Source organism: Dermacentor variabilis, chromosome 2 (genome assembly GCF_050947875.1).
Source record: "Dermacentor variabilis isolate Ectoservices chromosome 2, ASM5094787v1, whole genome shotgun sequence".
Lineage (NCBI taxonomy): Eukaryota > Metazoa > Arthropoda > Arachnida > Ixodida > Ixodidae > Dermacentor > Dermacentor variabilis.
This window is the reverse complement of record NC_134569.1, coordinates 136,237,946-136,258,943: the sequence shown is the minus strand read 5'-3', so window position 1 is coordinate 136,258,943 and position 20,998 is coordinate 136,237,946. Positions and strand designations below refer to the sequence as shown.

The window sequence follows — 20,998 nt, the reverse complement described above, 5'->3', positions numbered from 1 at the left end:
CTCTTTCGTCCGTTCGCGCAAGCTGTGACGTGCAATTCAAAGAGTGCTGCAAGTGGGCCATGCACGCAGAGGGCTTTAGATTCGCGGCGCGCAAAAGCGAAAGCGAGAGATACAGGAGCGAAAGAGAGAAAGAAAAGAGATCGAAGAAGGAGCAGAAGCACTGCGCTCAACGCGACCAGCGTCGCTCTGTAGGCGGTGCGCGGACAAAATGCGGAAACGCTCGCACGCTTGTTTCCGCGCCGGTAGAGACGCGCTCGACCGTGGCCGCCGACAGCGGGCGGTAGCAGCAGCCGCAGTGCTCAGCGATGTATCTAAGCGGCGCGCCAGTCCCGGCCGGGGACCGATGATAATGACGGAAACAGTGTGGCCACTGCGTACTCCACACGGAGGCAGCCATGTTGAATACTTCCACTCGGCAGAGAGCAAAGCGCTTCGGCCTCTGAAGCATTTTAGTTATTGTTTTCTTTCCTCGAGCCAGTACGGACGCGCAGGGACGCGCATACGCTCAAAGTAAAGGACGTGCTCCGTATTTCTATATGCATGAAGTAATTGTGCTTATGGAGGAAGTTGTTCCAAACTTTTCTATTCCGATTCTGCGATCAGCCTTCCGCCATAGGTCAAAAACATAATTGAATCACACCCCCAATTCACCTGTCTGTCCCGCGACGTCACGAAAATCGCGAAAGCTCCCCACCTGATATGACGTGAACACACTGATTATGCACAACTGGAAAGAACAAAAGAAAAATAGTTATTTATGATTCGACGAATTTTCGTTATCAGCGATCGGCTATTCGTCAAAAGTTTTCGGGCGACACCCACTTGACCTGTCTGCCACACGACGTCACAAAACCACGAGAACTCACCACGTCAGAGTGACGTGTACGCGTTAAAGATGCATTACTATGCCGAACAAAACAGAGTTTTCTTCTGAATAGCCGCAGGCTGCCCCGTTCCGAAGGGAATAAAAGATGGCTGCCGTCGATGGCTCAGGCACTGGCTACTCGCACCTGCCGGGGAGCATGAGTTTATTTGCATACAGTAAAGCTTTTTGCATGGTCGTGTAACGTTTTCGAGCACTTTCGGCGGGTTTACAACTTTGTTCTGCCAACTATTCTTTGCTGAGTATCCGTATTAGCGTCATTCTTAAGCTTCCGTTGCATGCCGCCGCTATTCTCGACCAGCCACCGCAAGCTAAGTAAGAGAAAGCGTACCAATCGCAGACGCCGGCACCACCCTCTTCATCTGGTTATCGACTTTCAGCGAACTGGCTCTGCCCCATCGAATCCCTCTCCACTTGAGCATTCTCCTCGGCTCTTCTCAGCCAATTAGATAAGACTCAGTGTAGGCAATGTTATTCGTTTTTCAAGCAAACAAATGTGACCTCATCTCAACGAGGAGAGCGTTTGATTGGTCTGGTCAGACAAGCCTGCGGATGACAGCCTGGTGCTTGCGTCGGCGGTTACGCAAATTTGACGTCAGCAGTTCGGAATAAAAACATATTCGAATACCTTTACGTTATAGGGCCCATGATCCCTTTCTTTCAGATCAGGTGAGAAGTTATTCCTTTACTAGCATTTTCGGTTGCAAGGTTAGCAACACGAGCGATGTGTAAGTGCTTCGCAGGCGACATCGACAAAAGAGCACCTTTATCGGGTTCACCGAAGCATGTGACGGGTCCAGCCACATCACTGTTTGCAGTTTACCCCACTCTGTCTTATAAAGGCAACAAACACGGGTGCGCCGTCTGTTCCTTTATATTGCCGTGTTGGTTGTACTGCTTCACGTATGGACAGCGTAGCTGCCTGAAACGTAAATCACTCTGTAAGACGCGGTCTCACGTTTTCTAGGGAAAAATTTGCTGTCACGCAAGCGCGTGTAGCAACCTGCCATAAAGCACCACCATGCAACACCAGGGAGAATGTTCTGATTTGCCCAGTCTACGTTGTGCGCGCGAAACGGAGAACGAACTTGCCAATATAGTCTCGAAAGCCTCCGTGCGTGTATGCCTCTATCAAAAAAGAAAAGAAAAAGAAGCAGCTGGCGTTGTGTATGGTTTCGTCTTGTGTCGCGTCTGTCACCCGTTCTTAGGCCTATCGCCGTGCACCGAACGGGCCGTCCCAACACAGCGCCCTCTGTTTCGCGCAGGTGGCACGGCGGGCGCAGCCGTGGCGTAGCGTTGCGAGAGTGGGGGCGCGTGGCCCGGAGCCCCCTCCCCCGCAGGGGACCATGCCCTTGGGGGCACCATGGCGTCGGCCAGCGACGACCCGATCGCGTTCTGGCTGAAGCTGGGCGCGCTCGACAAGCTGGAGCAGGCGCTGCTCGACGGCTACGGGGACCAGCTGCGCGGGCGCTCCTCACGCATCCCGCAGGTGGCCCGCTTCCTCAAGCAGGTGCCCGCCGTGCAGGTACACGCTGCAGCGCGTAGCAGGTGTCAGGAGCCATGGGATGGACTCCTGACACCCCAGTGTACAATACACACACAGCATTGCCGTAGTTAGTAGGTGTTCTACTTGCGCGCCATTACGTTTAGTATATCACTTTGTTTTCATTTTATTCATACGTAATGTTTAAATGATTTATTTTTTTCTAAGGTTTATTTTCCTTGAACTCAAGTGTGTATATTTAAATATACTTATCTGTCTGATATTCGCTGATTTCCCGTTTATGTGTTTGCATTGCATTAAATGTATTAGCGTTTATTGATGTTACCCACTGCTTAAGCAATATCGTTCACCGAACGGTTCTTTGAGGTAGTAAAATGAAAAATTAAATAATTTTTAAAATTCGCCGCTCTAGTGGCTCTGGCCACGCTCCGCTGCTGAGTACATGGTCATGAGTTTGATTCCCGTGGCCCGGGGGGGGGGGGGCGTATTTTGGTGGGGACAAAATTCTAAAGAGCGTTCGTTTACTTATATTTAGGTACATATTAAGGTGCTCAAGGTGGTCGAAAATTTATCCGGAGCCCTCCAATATACGGCGTCCCTCAAGTCAACGTGTAATTTTGGGACCGATTAACCATACAATTTTTAAAAGTCTTTTATCGATATCAACGGTGTCGATACAAAGTCGGATGTATGCGGAAGTGTACGGAAGCGCTTTAATCATAGTGCGGCTGTCAGCTTCCGGCAAAATTGATACTAACTTCAGCTAGACTGTTGTGGCGACACAGACGGCGCAAAGCAAACGTGAAATGCGTCTCAAAAGCCGCGAGACAACGTTTAAAACGAGGATGCAGCTTCAACATGCGACGGTTTCCTTGTCCGCGCATACATGAAAGTTGAGAAGAGCGCTGACACAGGACATTGAGTACTGGAATTTGCTGCGAGAGCCTATCGCTTCTGCAGTGGGCGCGAGCAAGCATCTATTCACAGTAATCCTTTGTCGAAGCCTCGTCAAGCAGTTTACGCTATTATGGAAAGAAGCCGAATTGTCACCTTTGAACAAACCACATCGCTTCGGGCAGCAAAACGTACTAACTTTATCGCTAGGCATCGAGCTTAATGCATGCCACAGTTCCTTCAATTTGGGTTTCGTATTCAATTGAAGATAACTGAATTGAATGTGTGGTGTTTAATGGCGCAAGGGCCAGGTATGACCAAAGAGCGGCATAATTTGGATATCGTGGGGTGGCTCAGACGAGTATATTGTGCTATGAAGGGAAACAAAGAGACAGCAATAGACACAGAGGACACAGGACACAGAGAGTTCCTCTTTTTGTGCTTTGTGATTATTGCGCTATCGGCCTGAGAGTATACGGTTTACCGGCTAAACTTTCGCCATACTGTCACAACAGTTTGGGTCTCGCTAACCGCACACTTGGCCAACGCTGACCGTTAACCGTACCGCTTTCGTTGTCACGTGAGTATGCAAAGGGTATATCTCTCCTCTGCACAACGAACTGTCAGCCTGCATTTTCTTTTTCGCGAGTGTCGAACGCACGAATTTAGCGCATGTGAGCGAACGTGCTGACGAAGGCTTATTCAGCGACCCTTCCGCCTTTGGGCTCGCCGCCGTGGCCGGCGCCACCACTGCGCAGGCGCAGATGGAGGAGATGCACGAGGGCGCCATGCAGGGCCGCCTGGAGGAGGTGCGCAACCTGGCCGAGGAGCGCCGGCAGCTAGCCTACTGCCGCGACCAGCAGGGCGCCAGCCCGCTGCACAAGGCCGTGCTCTTCCAGCAGCGCGCCCTGGTCGCCTACTTCGTGCAGCACTTCCCCGCGGTCATGCACACTAGGGACCACGTGAGTCGCAGTTGAAAAAAAAAATGCCTTCCTCGTAGCATCGGGCAAGAGTAAACGAGATTGTGAAGTCAACTTTGTCTATCCAGTGCATGCGCGTGACTGATTCGAATGTGGCGTAACTTTAACTACAGTCTTATCTGTAGCGATGTGCGAACATTCAAAACTTTTCAATAACGAATCGAATATTGTCCAATTTGATTTGGTCTTCGAATTGAAAAGTCATTATTCGTAAATACGAGTACTTCTCGAATAGATTTTGCACATCTTAAATCGTCAGCTGCGTGCGATCAAACATAAAACTGAAGCACAAGCAGTGGTGTAACCTAGAATATTCTTCCGGGGGGGGGGGGGGCATGGGGGGAGCAATCAATGCATTTTACCGGAGCTGGGCAGGCAGCATCTGGTACACAGAAATTTAGGGGGAAGGTGGGTCACGTGATCGTTGGGTTCGAATTCTATTCACATCCGGCACTGTTCGATTCACATTCGATTCGGTCTCAAAAATTGCTGTTCGAACGCTTCTTGCGTTATCCCGAATCAGCTTGCAGCCTCTTAATGTATTTGTCGATAATTTCTAAGCTTTTGCTTATCGCGCGGGCTCTTCTTGGGGATATTTTAAAACGTATCCCTCCTTTCTTTCTTATCGCGCTTTCTTCCTTCAGTGTCAGCTTCAGCGAGAAAAGTTTTGACGCGCGCGTTTGTTAGTACGTACGCGCGCGTGTGTGCGTGTGTATGTGAGTGTGCGTTCGTGCGTGAGTGCGTGTGGGTGTGTGTGTGTCTGTGCGTTACTGGACTCTACTCTACAATGGACTTTCACTTGCGTGCATGTGGGTGTATGTGTGCGTTACTGGCCTATACGATGAACTTTCGCTGACATAAAGCATATATAACTTTCAAGTCGCACGCCTCAGCGCTCATTGTGCATCACTTACTTCCTACTTCCTCATAAACTTCGCAGGTAGCACGGAATATACTCGTATGCGCTGTGCTCAGTGGAAACGTCGACGAAGTGAAATGTGCTACAAAGAGGTACGCTATTCTCTTGCGCGTTTGCAGCAAGGCAGGACGCCGTTGCACTACGCTGCCGTGCTGCAGGACAACGGCGAGATCTACCGGATGCTGAAGACGGCGGGGTCCGACGAGAACGCCACCGATGTTGTGAGTGACCGCGATCGCTTTGATAGCGTCATTCATTCGGTGGCTGCGTGCGTGCAGTCATCGCTTGGCCATCGGACACAGGAATTTGTGCCGCCTTTGTCTGCCCTCGCCGCTTGCGCGCGAAAGCTGACCTGGCGCATGTGACTTAATGACGACTGCAGTGACAATTTCAATGGCCAAAAAAGGGTAAGAATTCGGAACCACATTGGAGGACCGTTATGGTGACACGCATCAATTCCATCTGCACTTGTCACCAATGCGCGAGTAAGTTGCATAATCTTTCGACATAAAACTTGCGTACTACAGTTTGCACGTGCGAGTAATATCGGCAACTGGACGCGAAGTCAAGAGCTCTACGTTAGGGAAACGTCTTGTCACCTTTCTTTCTTTAGGGCAGTGACTATTGTAGATCTCAGGGTGTTCTAGCCTTAAAAGCGGCCTATACTATGCATGATGTTCTTGCTACCTGCATCGGACGTCTGCGTACTTAGGTGAGAATTACCCTGTACCTTTCATTACCCACGTTAGTTGCTAAACCGCAAGCGCATTTCACGTGTTTGCACCTTTACAAGTGTTTTCGTCTCGAAAGTCGGTATAGACTGGATAACTGTCTAGAGAGGAGGTGTTATTGATCAGCCGACAATGTTACCGTTCGCTGAATACTCGGAGAAAGCTGCTTCAGCACCAGCAAGAAATTAGGTATCGCTCTTTTAGATATACTTTCTTCGGTATGTTTTGTCTGCAGTTCCTTGCTCCTGTATTTTGTATGCCTTGTTTAAAGTAGCGCCAGCAGTATTTCGTATGTTTCTCACGATCAAGTTTAGGCAGATATCCGCGTCCACTTGTTTTATATGTAATTGCTTATGCGGGTGTTTTATCCTTGCATTTTCTATAAGGCATCGTTTTTTTTCTATACATTTCGATTCGTGTATTTGTCCTCACTCCTGTAGCAATCCCTGCACGACTTTCCCAGTGTTTCGAGATAAGCCGCGCAGCTCACCCGCAGCCTCCTATTCGCGCAACGACCGCTCGCTCTTTGGTCGTCCCAGATGTCGTCAACGCCAAATCACCACCTATGGAACTCCACTTTGGTGTCACGGTGCTTCACTGCACATACGGTCATCACTTCCTTCCTCTTTTCTCTTTTTCCTTTCATCTTTCCTCTCTCCTCCCCTCCTTCCTATCTTCCATTTCTGTGTTGCTGTCACCTCCCTTCAGAAGAGTAGGCAGGCGTTGTGCCCCTTCCGGTGGCAGTTGCCAGCCTGCTCCTCGCTTTCCTTTTCTTGTTAACTGTGTATATGTGTTCAAAACAAATAATAATAATAATAATTCCTCCTTTCCCTCACCCTCAGTGTAGGGTAGCAAACTGGACACTCGTCTTTTCCTGTCGTTGATATATATATATATATTTTTTTTTCGAGATAAAATAAACGTAAGTGCATTGCTCGCGCAGTACGGCCACACCCCCGACTTCTATCTCGACGCACCCGGCGAGCTGACACTGGAGCAGCTCAAAGAAGGCACCTCGTCGAGCCGCTCCAAGAAGGCCAAACATCGCAGAAGAAAGTCGGGTGAAAACAGCACTGCCAGCATTCGTGGCTACTCCGCAAGTAAGTGAATCGAGACTAACTTTTCGAATGGATCGATTGATTCCTTTTAATAAATTCGCAGAGGAAAAAGAGAAAACGCGCGCGCAGTGTCAGGCATATCCGGTGATTCGCACTGTCCGAATGCCCAAACTCAACCTTTATTTGGCACGTTCGCCGAACCTGCGCAGGAGTTTGCGTTGCAAATACGTGTTGCAAAGGATACGTGCTACGAGGATCCAAGTACTGGTATCTTTTGTTTTGCAGGCCGGTGCAGTCTCGTAAAAGATGCTGTATGGTCGAGCTGTTGCCAGCAGCGCATCTCGTGCAATACACTTGCGCTGTTGTTGATGTTTCGTCGCCATGAGCGTTTGCATACCTTCTTTTCTTTTTAAGAGCACAGATATGTTTTTTTTATATCGCCTGTGGCCGATAGCATAATTATTGTCATTTAGCTTGAAAACACGAAAAAGGTGGAGATTACTTTCACGAGATCTCGAAACGCGTAACCGACTACTTACGAAAAACTAAATTGTTAGCATTCTTTAATTACTTACATCATGGCACGCACTGTAATTTTCTAATTGTAGCTGGTGAATTTGCAAGGCGTATTCACTTCAAACGAATTTTCAGGATGACACCAGTTTCGAAGTATTTATTCCCAAAGTGTGCTACGAAATACATGGGCGTTCTAGTTACTTTTGGGCTGCAGTGCACAAACCGGTGGTTTATAAAAATAAGTGAGCGAGATAATAGTGCATTTTTATCGCAAGTGAAACGGCGCCTATATCGACATCCGTGCCATCTTTATATGTCATTCCAAGTGTTTAGGAATTGCAAGCTCGCTGACCGTACGAATAATAAATTGCAATATGTACTATAAAGTACGTATTTAATCTAAAGTGTAATTAATTATTTTTTAATGAGTCGGTTATGTATTTCGAGTTCTCGTGCGAGTAATGTAGTACGCCACTTTGAGTAATCAACCTCATGGACTTAAATTAAATAAATTAAATTATGGGATTCTACGGGCCGACACCACGATCGGATTACGAGGCACGCCGTAGTGGGGGACTCCGCAATAATTTCGGCCACCTGGCGTCCATTACGCTATATGCCACAGGCTATTTTTATAAATTCTGAATGTGAAAAGAAAACGCGACTGGAGTTCAACGTGACTTGAACCTAGCTTACGAGCGGAAGCTCTGTTAAGCATGGCTAGACACGGTTCTTCAGTACTTCTTCCCGGCGAGCTATTTCGGCTGGGTGCTCAGACTCAGCCTGGCGCCTGCGGCGACGAGTTGACGCGCTCGCCCCGGCGCGTGCTTCATCCATGGCGAGACTGCGCGACCAAGCGCCGGCGAAGCGGCTGCTAAATCCTCGCCTAGTCACGTGGTACACAGCGGCGAGGCTCGAGCGAGCGCAGCGGCGACGCCTCTCCGCAGCGGATCACGTGACGTGACGTCACAGCTTCACACTTGCGCGCCTGCTGCTAAAGGTCAAACGCTCCCCAAGATTGACCTTGGAAATTGTACCTGGAGGAGTAGAGCTTTCGCTCTAAAATAAAAAGAAATAAAGCACCTTGTATATTAAGTGGGCGTCCTGTCTTTGTTTGCAAGTACGCAATTTTACAAGCACCTCCTAAGTCAGTGGGCTCCAGTGGATATCGGCGCATCAAAATAAAAAAAAAATGTTTTGCAGCTGGCGCTGCTATAGTACAACCTCGAAGCGATTAAGCTCGTTTGACAGAATAACCACCACAGTTTCTCAGTGACTACGTCGTTTTGCGGTCGATAACGTAATTTGCGGCTTCTTTTCCGTGTCCCGATGGCTGAAATTGTAGTGGGAACGAAATCCAAAGTGCTCCTGTTGCTCCGGTTCGAGGGCCGAGTTCACAAAGCTTTTCGTTGGCAAATGCTTTTCGCCATTGTCGGGCCGCCTTCGGTTATAATAGGTCTACCATAACTATTGGCTGTAATCAGTTCTTACAAGAAGTTTTAGCTTAAATAGCTTAAGAACTCTCGCGAACACAGACCAGGGTGATAAAGGAAGCCCAACTAAAAATTCCTTCTTGAATCCTTCATTAAGGCATTCCTTGTAGCTTAATGCGCGGCTTTGTAACTCAAAACCCCATCAATCTTATGAAGTCTTTTTTTTCCGCGTGAGTAAGAAAAGTAATCGCGCTGTTAGGGCCAAATCTGAGTCCGTATTCACAAAAGGTTCTTGTGCTGCAATCGTTCGTAAGACCTAATGTCAACCAATCGTGATGCACATATCATTAGCGAATGTACCCGACCATTGGCAAGCAGTGCTTACGAATAAAAAAAAAAAACTTTGCGATTCGGCTCCTGGACATTTGTGAAGGAGGCGGCGATTACGAAACGCTTGTATCCGATATGTTCGAGCTTATTTGCCATTATTGCGACGTTGACTTATTAAACATCCGGTGACACGTTCTTTTCTGCTCCCACTGCGTACTGTATTATTTTGCCGCCGCTATTGTACCTAGTCTTCGTGACGGGCCACTTTATTTCTTTGTTACTCCTTTTACGTCCCGGCCAACTACTGGCCTTGAAAGGGCCGCGTTCATTAACATCGAAATACTTCTTTGTTGTCACGGATATGCATTCAAAGTGCTGTAAAGGGTCAATTTTATACGGAGTGATGCGCGCGCCATTGTTCTCCCCCCCCTCCCTTCCCCGATTCCTCTTCCCTCTTTCACATGCGTTAGTGCATGCACGAGTTAAAGTGTCATTTTATGATTTTTAATACTATAACCTTATTTTAGTTCAGTAAGCGCGCGTATTTCTCTTGTGCAAATTACATACCTTCCCTAGAGGTGATATGGAGTTGCCAGAAGTTCGCTGCTTCGCACCTCTTCAATGGGACCCTTGTAATCTATAACCCAACCACCTTATATAGTTTCTTCATTTGTGTCTATCTTCCATTTCTGTTTCTCCCCCTTCCCTCCTGAAGGGCTATGCGGGTCGTGCCCTTTCCGGTGACAGAAGCCAGCTTGCTCGCTTCAATCTTTCCCTATCTGTCAGTTATATTTGTATGTTTTCAAAGCGAATGTCAATATTTGACTTCAAAATGAAACCGAAAACTTTTTTTTAATATTACGGTTTCAAATATCTAAAATTTATTTCAGAAAGAGGACAGAAATAACATGAAATAACAGACTGCGAGCGAGATGGTGTTCATAAAAGAATATTTCTCGTGAGATGATGTGACAAACATGCAGGCAGCCTAACAAATAAATGCCTTTGATCTGGTAGTGAACTCAAAGAGATCGTACACAGGTGTTGTCGCATTTCGCCCCCATCTGAATGTGGCCACCGTGGCCGGATTCGATCCCGCGACATTTTAACCTTGTAAGGAGTACTTTTGTACCCTAGTTCCCATACACGCGCTGCAAAAAAAAAAAAAAAAAAAGAAATAAACAGCCCCACTATACGAATAGGAAGTGAGCACGATTACAAAATTAGACCTTAAGAACCTCGCTAACTGTAAGAATGTAATTTATTTATTTATTTATTTATTTATTTATTTATTTATTTATTTATTTATTTATATTGTACATAGGAGATGTTGTCGCCTTTGTTTGACGCCGGATACTCCTTTTCACATAGAAATATGAGAACAATAAAATGTAAGCTTTTTATTGCATGAATAAATGTAAGTTGTGTGTTTGGTTACACCTGTGACATGCACAAGACGTTGCACGGACGCCACCGCAGCTGCGTCCCTGATGTAGCCGATATTTAACGCGATAGCGTTATGGGACCCGTGTCGCAGAAAATCCGGCGTGCGTGACGGCATCATGCGTCCGGCGTCGGACGTCGCTTCAGCAAAACAGAATTCGCACCTAATTCCGAACCACGCGTAGCCAACCACTCATCTACCACGACACTTGCTCATACTTTACCTCTCATTCTTTACCAAGTTATTCCTGGGAATTTTGAGAACGGGAGCCCACAAACAAATGTAATGAAAAAAAAAAAAACGCCGACAGCGCATATCTTTTATGTTATTTCTTGTCAGACTAAAATATTAAATGTGCGAAACATTAACAGGAGATCGACCCACGCAAGAGGCAGCGTTTCTACCAGAAAACTTGCCTTCGTGCATAGCGTTCGCCGCCAGCGTTTCCCGGCAAACGTTACGGTCACATAAGCTGCAGTTGACGGGAAGCATGAAAAGCAGTCAGGGGTCTTTGAATGCTATCGCGTTCCGCTCTTAAAGACGACGCTTAAGCGTCCTCCAAATATTTTTATCCACTCGTTCATCTCTGGTTCTCATTAATTTAGCTCGTACGTGATGATTGAGATCAAGTGCGCGGGGAAGCAAACTGGGAACTGAGCAAGAAAACAAATCGCAGGGTCTTCTTTCCCAACAAGATCCGCTGCTCGAATTATGGTAAAATTTGGCACGAATAAGAAAAGGGATCGAAAGAATACATTGTTGCGCCAAAAAAGGAAAATAAAGACTTGGGAAGGAAGAGTACGAAAAGACAGATTGAGCGCTGTCTTTTCGTATTCTTCCTTCCCAAGTCTTTATTTTCCTTTTTTGGCGCAACAATGTATTCTTTAGATCCCAACCAACTCGCCCAGCAGCAAGTTCTACTCGACAAGAAAAGGGATATCAGAGCAGCGAAATCGAACAATTTCCTTCGGGTAAAGGACGTATTTAAATTTGCTATCACTTGTGGGCACTACGTAAGAAAGGGTGGAGGAGGCATACAAAGAGGATGTTGCAGTATTATCGAAAGAGCAAGACAAGAGTAAACAAAGAAAAGCAGGACAAGACACAAGTATTCAGTGCATCAAAAGAAGATGAACGGGATTCTATGATAAACATATTGTACATGTCTAAAGGGAAGATATTCGTGCGCTTAATAAGAACTACATACCTGTTATTGAAATGTTTTGTTTGCGTTTCATTCGTCCGGCCCATGGTACCTTGTTGCATGTGCGCCAGACTCTCCCGTGGCATGGCTATTTTCCTTTCAAATGCGACACTTCCTTCTATATTGCGATAACAAATATACTGACGTTCGACGCGCATTTCTGCCGTCGCAGTTGGCGTCGGTGTTGTCGTGCCGTCCTACTATCGACGGTACATGTGCGGCCCGAACAAAGAACGTTGAAGAGACCTCGAGAAACGAGAAGTGCGTTTGGCTTCAAAAGCGACGAAGCCAAGTGGACCGCACATGCGCGCCCCGCCCAATCGTCTCTGCCGGAGCTGGCTTCCACTATACAGGCATCCGCGCAGTGCGCACACGCGTTAGCGTTCGTGCTGAGCAGCCGTATGCATACCACGCCGTGGTCGAACGTCAAGCTAAATTTATCTGATCATTTCTTAGTACGCTAACCAACGCCGTCGGTTTTCACTTCGATCTCATCTCGTGTGTACCATCCAAGGGCTACACCCACAGCGTCGTTGTCACGCTCCGCATCGTCGTGGAAGCGTTCTGAGGCGCCTTCGGCGCAAACCTAAACTTCGGGCGAAACTGGCAATCGGTATTATTAATATTTTTTTTTTCCCGTTGCAGAGCCAGCGGGCCTGAAGGTACAGATCCGCGAAATCATCGGCCAGGGAAACCTCGAGGCCCTTGAAGAGCTTGTTCTTCACGGCCACGGCGACCGGCTGTTGGGCGAGACCAGCCCGAACCCGGTCGTGCAGGAGTTCCTGGACATCGTGCCCGGATATATCGTGAGCACATTTATGCAAATACGCACCCCTAGAGAGTGGCAGCTCCTGGCCGAAAGGCGTGGATGCATTTGTTATTATCATTCCTAAAGACGGTGCGCAAAAGAGAACGCTGTCCTTAGAACCTCAATACACAGAAGGCAAGCGACCTTCAAACTGTCAGATATTTTCAACAATTCAAAATCACACTCGTGTCTTTTTTTTTTTTTCGCGATTACCCTTCTCGGGTGGTACTTCTTTTCTTTTTGGCATACTGTAGCCCTAAGTGGGCTAGCTGTGGCATGAGTGGAATTACAAGCATAGAAAACACAGAAAAGCAGCCGAAACAGGCGCATTAACATTGACAAGTTGACAGAAAGCAAGAACAACTCAATAAAATAATTTCGTATCAACCAGTCTAAATACTAATTTAGTTGCGATCTACGGATGACACCCGGTAAACCTTTCCATTGCTCAATGGTCCTTAGAATAAATGAAAATGTTGTGTTAGTAAAGCGCATTGTAATGTGCTGTGCTTAGTTCGTGATATTGGCGAGTTGGGCTTTGATCGACGGGTGTTAAATAGCGAGAGCCCAATGAGAAATAAGAAGTGTTCACAATCAAATACAGAAATTTCAGTGATTCGACGTAAGGACGAGAGGCGAAGGAGGTTGGTTTTAAAGTAGGTTGAGCGGAGAGGAGCTGCGGTCATATAAGCGACATATATGTTTACAAGTTCTTCATTGCACGAAGGGCTACACATAGGGTATTGTGTAAAGGTAGAACCCTTGCAGAAGTTGTAGAAATGGTTTCTGGGCTTTTTATACAAACATAATGAGCGTCTGAAAGAAGAAGTGGAAAAAGAGGGAAGAAAACTAATATTTACGACGGCACAAGTCTTGTGCGTCTTCATTGGTTGAATGCTCGTACAAGCATGAAAGTGCGAAGGATAAGTTTGGCAACAAGTAAATTACTGTTGTGGTGTTAGATCTGTCGGTAATTTATTCCGCAACTCTACTGGAGAGTACAAAAAGGAAAAAGAGCCACAATTAGTGCGGGCGTTCGCCACACCTGTAGCGTGTTCGAGGCCGTTGATCGTAGCGGATATGCGATATTCTGTTAAGCAATTTTTACTGAAGAACATAGATTAATTTTGTGCATACTCTTTTCTAAAGCGAGAAGAGAACATGCTAATGAAAGCAGTGCATTACGGGTTGTAAGGTACGCAGCGGACAAGTGAATCTAATCTAGCCCATTCTTTTTAAGTAAAACAGTGCTCGGAAGCGCAGTATACTTGTGCGATAATGATGGGCAATAAGGGGCTGTCGCGCGTGAGTTCATAAATATTGATTGCATGCGTAATATGTGAATGTATGAAGCTACAATATAGAAAGTCTGAAGTGTATGTAATGGGAAGACATGACGTAATTTATAAAGTATTAGGGTTCTTTTTGTAGACAGTCTGTGTAGTTTCGTGCATGTGTTTATGGCCATTGTAGTTGGAGCTCAAGATAAACTACTAAATATTTCGTGTCATTAACCATTTGCAAAGGACAATAATTAAAGCTTAAAAATGTATTGTTCGTTAGTCAGTTCATTTTCGCGGCGAAGACTATGTAGTTGCTTTCATCTGTGTTGGCTCCGAGACAATTAGGTTCAAGCCAGTTCAAAAGTTTTCGTAGAATATCATAAGCTGTTTTTTTAAGGTTCAGTTTCCGTTTCGGCTGTTCAGAAAAAAAAAACACGATAGAATCTGTCTCGCGACGAATGCCAACGTTATTGTGATTAGCATTGAAGCAATGTAGCGACGTGCCATATTGCTACCACCAGAACGCGTCCTGTGTGAGGAGTGTTTGCCGCCGCGTTCATCTCTCGCCTTGCCCACTGAACAAGCTGCGCCACTTAGTGGCGTCGATGAACTTGCATGTGCTACCTGTGAGAATATATATATTCAGACTAGAGGGTATATTCAGACCAGACTGTATATTCAGTCTAGATTGGCTCAATAAAATGTACACGGTTCAATTGCGCCCCGCACGGGAGAAATGTTAAATAATTATTTTGTCATCGAACAGCCGCACAAACCCTGTGGCACATACACGGGGACCCAAGTGGGCGTCAAAGAGGCTCATTGAGGATGGCACATACCCGGTAACTCATGCCAAGTGAACCAAGTTGGAGTCAAAGAGGTTAATTGAAGAACGGTGCATACCCAGTAGGATATGCTTAGAGACAGAAGTTGGCCCGATGGTTGGTTTCGAACCCAGTTCCTTCAGCACCGAAGCTCGATGCTCTGACTTCTAGACCATAGATTGCATATATACACAGTGACACGTTGGTGGCAGAACAGTTAGAGTCATAGATCACTAAAAGTATGTGAAGATTCCAAATAACGTTATGTGTATTGATATTCCTGTCGTCTGCGTATACCATGCAACATTTTTGAGAAATAGCCGTGCGAATCGTCGATACGCGCCAGAAAAAGAAAAGGGCCCCACATGGATCCTTGGGGTATTCCTGTCAGTCATTAGCCGCGGAGACGCCTTGTTAATGCCATTAGCGTTCTTGGGGTACTTGATGTATTTTTCTGGAGCTGGCAATCTGTCTGTCTCTGTCTCCCACCGTCTACCCGTCAACTTGGGTCACTGGGTAGTCCATGGTCTAATGGTTAGAGCACCTGTGTGATTAGAGCCTCTGTAGTGCGGGAACCCGGTTCTAAACCTATCGTCGGACCAACTTGGGCCACGTGCATGTGACATTGTGTATCTGCCGCCATCAGTTAAACCATTTCACGCGAACTTGTATTACTGGGTATGCGTGCCACTGCCTATATGTGCCGCCTTTCAATGAATCCCGTTCACCCAAATTTGGATCACTGCGCATGTGAAACCATGTATGCGCCACACTTCAGTGGAGCTCTGTGATGTGAATTCAGATCACTGGCTATGTGCAGCTGGGCACGCACCCATCCTGGAATGAATCTCTTTAACACCAACTTTGGCCACAGGGTATGTGCTGCTGCAAGTATGTGCCGCTCCTCAATAAACCTGTTTACGCCAACGTGGGGCCCGAGTTGCAACGATGTGCGTGTGCGTGTGCGTGCGTGCGTGCGTGCGTGTGTGTGTGCGTGTGCGTGTGCGTGTGTGTGTGTGTGTGTGTGTGTGTGTGTGTGTGTGTGTGTGTGTGTGTGTGTGCGTGCGTGTGTGTGTGTGTGCGTGTGTGTGTGTGTGTGTGTGTGTGTGTGTGTGTGTGTGTGTGTGTGTGTGTGTGTGTGTGTGTGTGTGTGTGTGTGTGTGTGTGTGTGTGTGTGTGTGTGTGTGTGTGTGTGTGTGTGTGTGTGTGTGTGTGTGTGTGTGTGTGTGTGTGTGTGTGTGTGTGTGTGTGTGTGTGTGTGTGTGTGTGTGTGTGGAGCTACAATAGTGACGTGACATGGCAAGCTGGCAAAGCGCTCGCGCTTTTTCCCCTTTTCCACGACGCCTCCTTCAGGAGCAGATCAGCGACGTGCACCGCGCCGTGATTCGGGGCCGGCTGCGCGAGGTGCAGACGCTGATGAGCCACCGGTCGCTCTCGCTGGCGCGGGACTCGATGGGCGCCACGCCCATCCACAAGGCCGTCATGCATGGCCACGTGGACGTCGCCCAGCATCTGGCCGACAACTTCCGCGACTCGCTCAGTGCCAAGGACGTTGTGAGTTCTGTTCTGGTGGTGCGCGGCAGAGTCTTGGGCCAGCCGCTACGCGAGGTCCGAGCGTTGTTACAGCGCCCATCAGCAACGTTTCAATCGCATCTGCGCGCGTGTCGCTGGGGCAGTTAGGGTAGTAGTCACCGTATGAAATTCAACCTCATGATTCTGCACTTTTATAGATTCTAAATATTATTTTGCTGAGGGGTATAAGGAACTGATACTGCATGTAGGTACAGTGCTTTTATCTGATCATGTTATTTCTTCCACTAAGTACAGAACAGAGACAAGGAAGGCAGGAGCAGACAGAGATCGCGCTCTCGTTGAGGCCACTGTGTTGCTTGCCTCTGTTCTGTATTTAACGCAAGATATAACATAAACAGCAACCAATTGCCGCCCCCCCCCCCTATTCTATCTTATAACTTACCGTGAATACATGCCGACACAGCCCGTTGTTAAAAGGGACGCCTATCTAGTAATAAAGCCAATATAACCAAAACATTCATTAGAAAAAAGTGTCTGATATGATTGGATTGGATCCGTGGACGAGTGAAAATAGAGCGAGTCGTTTCATTGCACACCTTTAGCGAGTAATAACTCTAGAGCACGATCCCATAGCGCTACTTATTCGATCTCTGTCTTTCCTATCAATAATATCTATGTCTGGACATAGTGTGGCCCTCACACTAGAGTGTTAAAGCCGAAATTACGCCAACATTATAAGAATTGGCGGAAGCGGAAACGAAAGGATGCATTATTGTGAGCTCAAACGTACGTGCATATTTCTGGGAAAACCGTATTGGCTTGCTCAGTAGCTTCGTACTCCAGTCGGGTGAATCACTTTTTCCCTTTCATGAAACTTCCAACTTGCAGGCTTCTGCAGAGCCGATTTTCGGTACTCAGTTAGCCCTAATGTGTTCGCATTTCAGTTCAACGTCTTTAGATTCGTTGTTTCAGTTATCCATGATGGTGCACTTGTATACGTGAAAATACTTGTCTGTGGGCTCTTTGGCCAATTGCCAGAGTTATCGATGGAAGAACAATGAGTGCCCGTTTACTTTAACAGGGGACGGTACTGTGCATTCTTGCAATATATACAGAACTGAGATGCGTCAATGTAACTCTTGTATAGCCACGCTGTATTTCGACAGCCGGGAGTCCAGCGCGACTGTCGAAGTGCAGGCCGGTTGCCGGATGATACTGCAAATGTGCTCTCACCGTATTAGAGATGCGCCTATTTAAATACATATTTGATGACGTAATTAGGTAAGTATACTCACTCGATTTGTGCCATGCCCCACAGAAGCCTTCCTAGCGACAACGTACGTTGAAAGTTTTGTTGCGTCGAAAACCCGAGTCCTCAGAAGATAAGCTGCAGTGTTCTCGTTGGGCTTTTGTTCGCATTATGCTCCTCCGGTCGACCTATCTTCTTTTCTCATACAAAAGAAGGTTTTGATGTCACTGTCTTCTTGGCCCTAATTCACAAGGAAATAAACGTCTTGGGTACCATCCTTTCGGGAAACCTGTTTTGTCTTCAGAGTGGCTGGGACTGTCCCTTGACGTGCCCAGAAGGGCTATAATGTTGCGGTACCTCACGAACTTAAATCGAGCGGCAGCTGGCTTTCGTGTGGATTATATCGCGCAGAATTTAAGTACAGCGTAGGTGTTTTGGTTTATTTTTTTTTCTCCACCAGGAGGGACGAACACCTCTTCACTACGCGGCCGCACTCAGAGACGGTCGCAAGATGTACAACATGCTCATCGCAGCCGGTGCCCCGACGACAATCGTAGATAGCGTGAGTAGTATGCTTCTTGTCTCTTTCGTCGGCCGATCCCAGGGACAGAGGAGTCTAAAAAATGTGGGCTAATCTCGAAGGCAGCGCAGTCTAAATCCGTTCCCGTAGGTACAGGCAATCTAAAAATATGTACCCATGGAAGGTGGCAGGTGCATGTGAATTGTGCAACTCCATAGGTACAAGAGAGAGAGAGAGAAACGGCCCACTGCAAGTGGATAACGAGTCAGTGGCTCCTGTCGACGGTAAAATAAGGCGACACGGATATGTGCATCGACAACCGACGTACATTTGTGGTCATTCTTAGTGTGAACGCCAAGTTAATAATATACAAAAGTAGCCTATTCGTAAGGGTATTAAAGTTTTTGAAATACCGGAACACCGGATACGTCCATTATACTAACAAAGAGCAGTAGCAGTGCTTTTAGCGTTATCTTGTGACGCATCAACAGCCACGAAGTGTTAGATACGTCCTTGTGTTGAGTTACCACTATATTGTAGAGTTAAGAAAAAGAAACCAACTATACGTGAATAACCGCCAATGCCTTCGAACCTTCAGATAGCTAAAACGTACGTGTTGCAATTAAAGTTACGTGTGCTGTGGTTGACATCAGCGTCACACGATGGCGCCAGCGTCACTGCTGGCCACTTATGTCTTCCCGGCATTTCAGTATTCCGTAAACTGTACCACGTTTACGGGCAAGCTAAAATTTTTAATCGCCTCAGAGTGACGTTGAAATATGATCTCTTTTGTCGAATATACACGTCTGACGTGAAGTGTTCAAGACATGTATTCTAAGCAGACACTCGGACTGCGACCAGCGCCTGAGCGTCACATGAATGTTTTATCAACGCAAGAAAGAAACCTTTTGAAATATAGTTGATGCTGGAATTTTCTTCAATGTTGTCTTTACGGTGTTTTTGCACCAGAAGTGGGCGATTGTCTGTCGAATGCATTAAATTTCGCGCGTTCGCAGTGATACGCTGCTGCCCAGTCTCATAGAGCCACCCTGTTTTAACCAACGCCAATGTATCGCTCGCTTCCCGTCCGCAGAAAGGCAAGACAGCCGACTACTACCTGCAATATCCTGAGAAGCTAGGACTGGAACAAATCATCAAGCGGAATCAGCTGGCCAACGCAACACACCTCGGCAATACTGTCAGCAGGCTCAAAGCCCTCGCACCCCCTTATATCCAGAGTGAGAGTTTCCCATTTATGCGATGTGGCCACGAATGCAGCAGATTAGGGGCCCTATAACGTAAAACTATTCCAATATGTTTTTATTCCAATCTCCTTACGTCAAATTTGCGTAACTGCCGACGCAAGCATCGGGCGGTCACCAGCGGGGTTGTCTGAACAGACCAATCAAACGATCTCCTCGTTCATAGGTCACTTTTGTTGGCTTGAAAAACGAATAACATTGCTTACACTCGGCTGGTTGTCTTATCTAATTGGCTGCGATTGGGCCGCTTTCTCTTGCTTAGCTTGCGGTGGCTGGTCGAAATTCGCGGTGGCATGCAACGGAAGCTTAAGAATGACGCTAAAACGGATCCACAGCAAAGAATAGTTGGCAGAACGAGGTCCTAAACGTGCCGAAAGTGCTCGAAAACGTTACGCGGCCACGCACAAAGCTTTATTATACGCAAATAAATCGATGCTCTCCGGCAGGTGTGACTAGGCAGTGCCTGAGCGAGCGGCGGCAGCCATCTTCAATTCCTTTCGGAACAGGGCAGCCTGCTGCTATTCAGAAGAAAATTCAGTTTTGTTCGGTATATTAATGCGTCTTTAAGGCGTACAGGCCATTTTGACGCTGTTTGTCTTTGCGGTTTTGTGACGTCCCGTGAACGGCAGGTGAAGTGGGCGTCGCCAGAAAACTTTTGACCAATAGCCGAAGGCTAACGGAGAAAATGCGTCGAATCAGAAATAACTATATTTCTTTTGTTCGGTCAAATCACGCATAATCAGTGTGTACACGTCGTATCAAATGGGGAGCTATCGCGTTTTTAGTGACGTCGCATGAAGGGATGGTGGTCACAGCTGAAGTGGTGGGTGGTCCAAAACGTTTTTGACCCAATCGCGAAGGGCTGATTGCAGGATTGGAATAGAAAAGTCTGGAATAGTTTTAAGGTATAGCGCCCCAGCACTTGCGACGTTTATTATGACGTCTTCTTCTATGACTCATCGGTGGCAGAAATTTTTAACTGAGAGTGAAGGAAATGCAGAAGGTAGACCTAATTAGTTGTACAGTCTACGGTGTTTAGTCGCGCAAGTTCTTGGGCTATTATTTCTCGTTTACTTTGATCAGGAGTCAGCGCCTGTTTTGTTTTGTCTTACAGCTATGGTTGGGGGTTCTACAGCATATCCACAGACCGAAAAAAAAAAGGGGAGGGGGAGTCACTCCGCGTAGGCACAGGTCTGCTCTCCCCGTTGCCGGGTTTTAGGGTAAAACGCAGTAATTTATGCTAAAGACTTCTTCCTCTGACAAACAACGCGTACTTTGCATCTTTATATATTATCTGCAGTAACCTTAAAGCAGCAATGCTCATTCGGGCACATGCAGATTCATGAGCTCACAGTCTAGTCGGCAAAACACTGTTGCCGGTGGTTCAGAATTTATGCTGATCCGCCTTGCTTCCCTTCGCATCGTGCATCATGCAAGCATGGAGTGGGGGAGATCGCGGCTTGATAAACAGTCTCGCTTAAGGCTCGCCCACCGATCAGAAGCAAGCATTACCGTCATTCATGGGCATCTACCAACGGCGTAACGTTTGCATTCTTCAGCTGTTCAGTTTCACTTTTCTGTGTGAAATTTGCCGGAATTAATTACGCTGTAAAAATTAGCAGT

General features: G+C 47.0%; 1 protein-coding gene across 1 annotated transcript in view; it reads left to right on the top strand.

Annotated features, from left to right (window-relative positions):
- Positions 1-20,998, top strand: part of LOC142572746 (uncharacterized) — a 144,184-nt gene that overhangs the window by 47,572 nt on the left and 75,614 nt on the right. Inside the window, exons 2-9 of the mRNA XM_075682066.1 lie at positions 2,149-2,408; positions 4,040-4,243; positions 5,300-5,401; positions 6,855-7,011; positions 12,542-12,702; positions 16,165-16,365; positions 18,054-18,155; positions 19,207-19,351. Coding sequence (XP_075538181.1) covers positions 2,247-2,408; positions 4,040-4,243; positions 5,300-5,401; positions 6,855-7,011; positions 12,542-12,702; positions 16,165-16,365; positions 18,054-18,155; positions 19,207-19,351 — 1,234 coding nt within the window. The 5' untranslated portion in view covers positions 2,149-2,246. The remainder of the gene's footprint in view (positions 1-2,148; positions 2,409-4,039; positions 4,244-5,299; positions 5,402-6,854; positions 7,012-12,541; positions 12,703-16,164; positions 16,366-18,053; positions 18,156-19,206; positions 19,352-20,998) is intronic.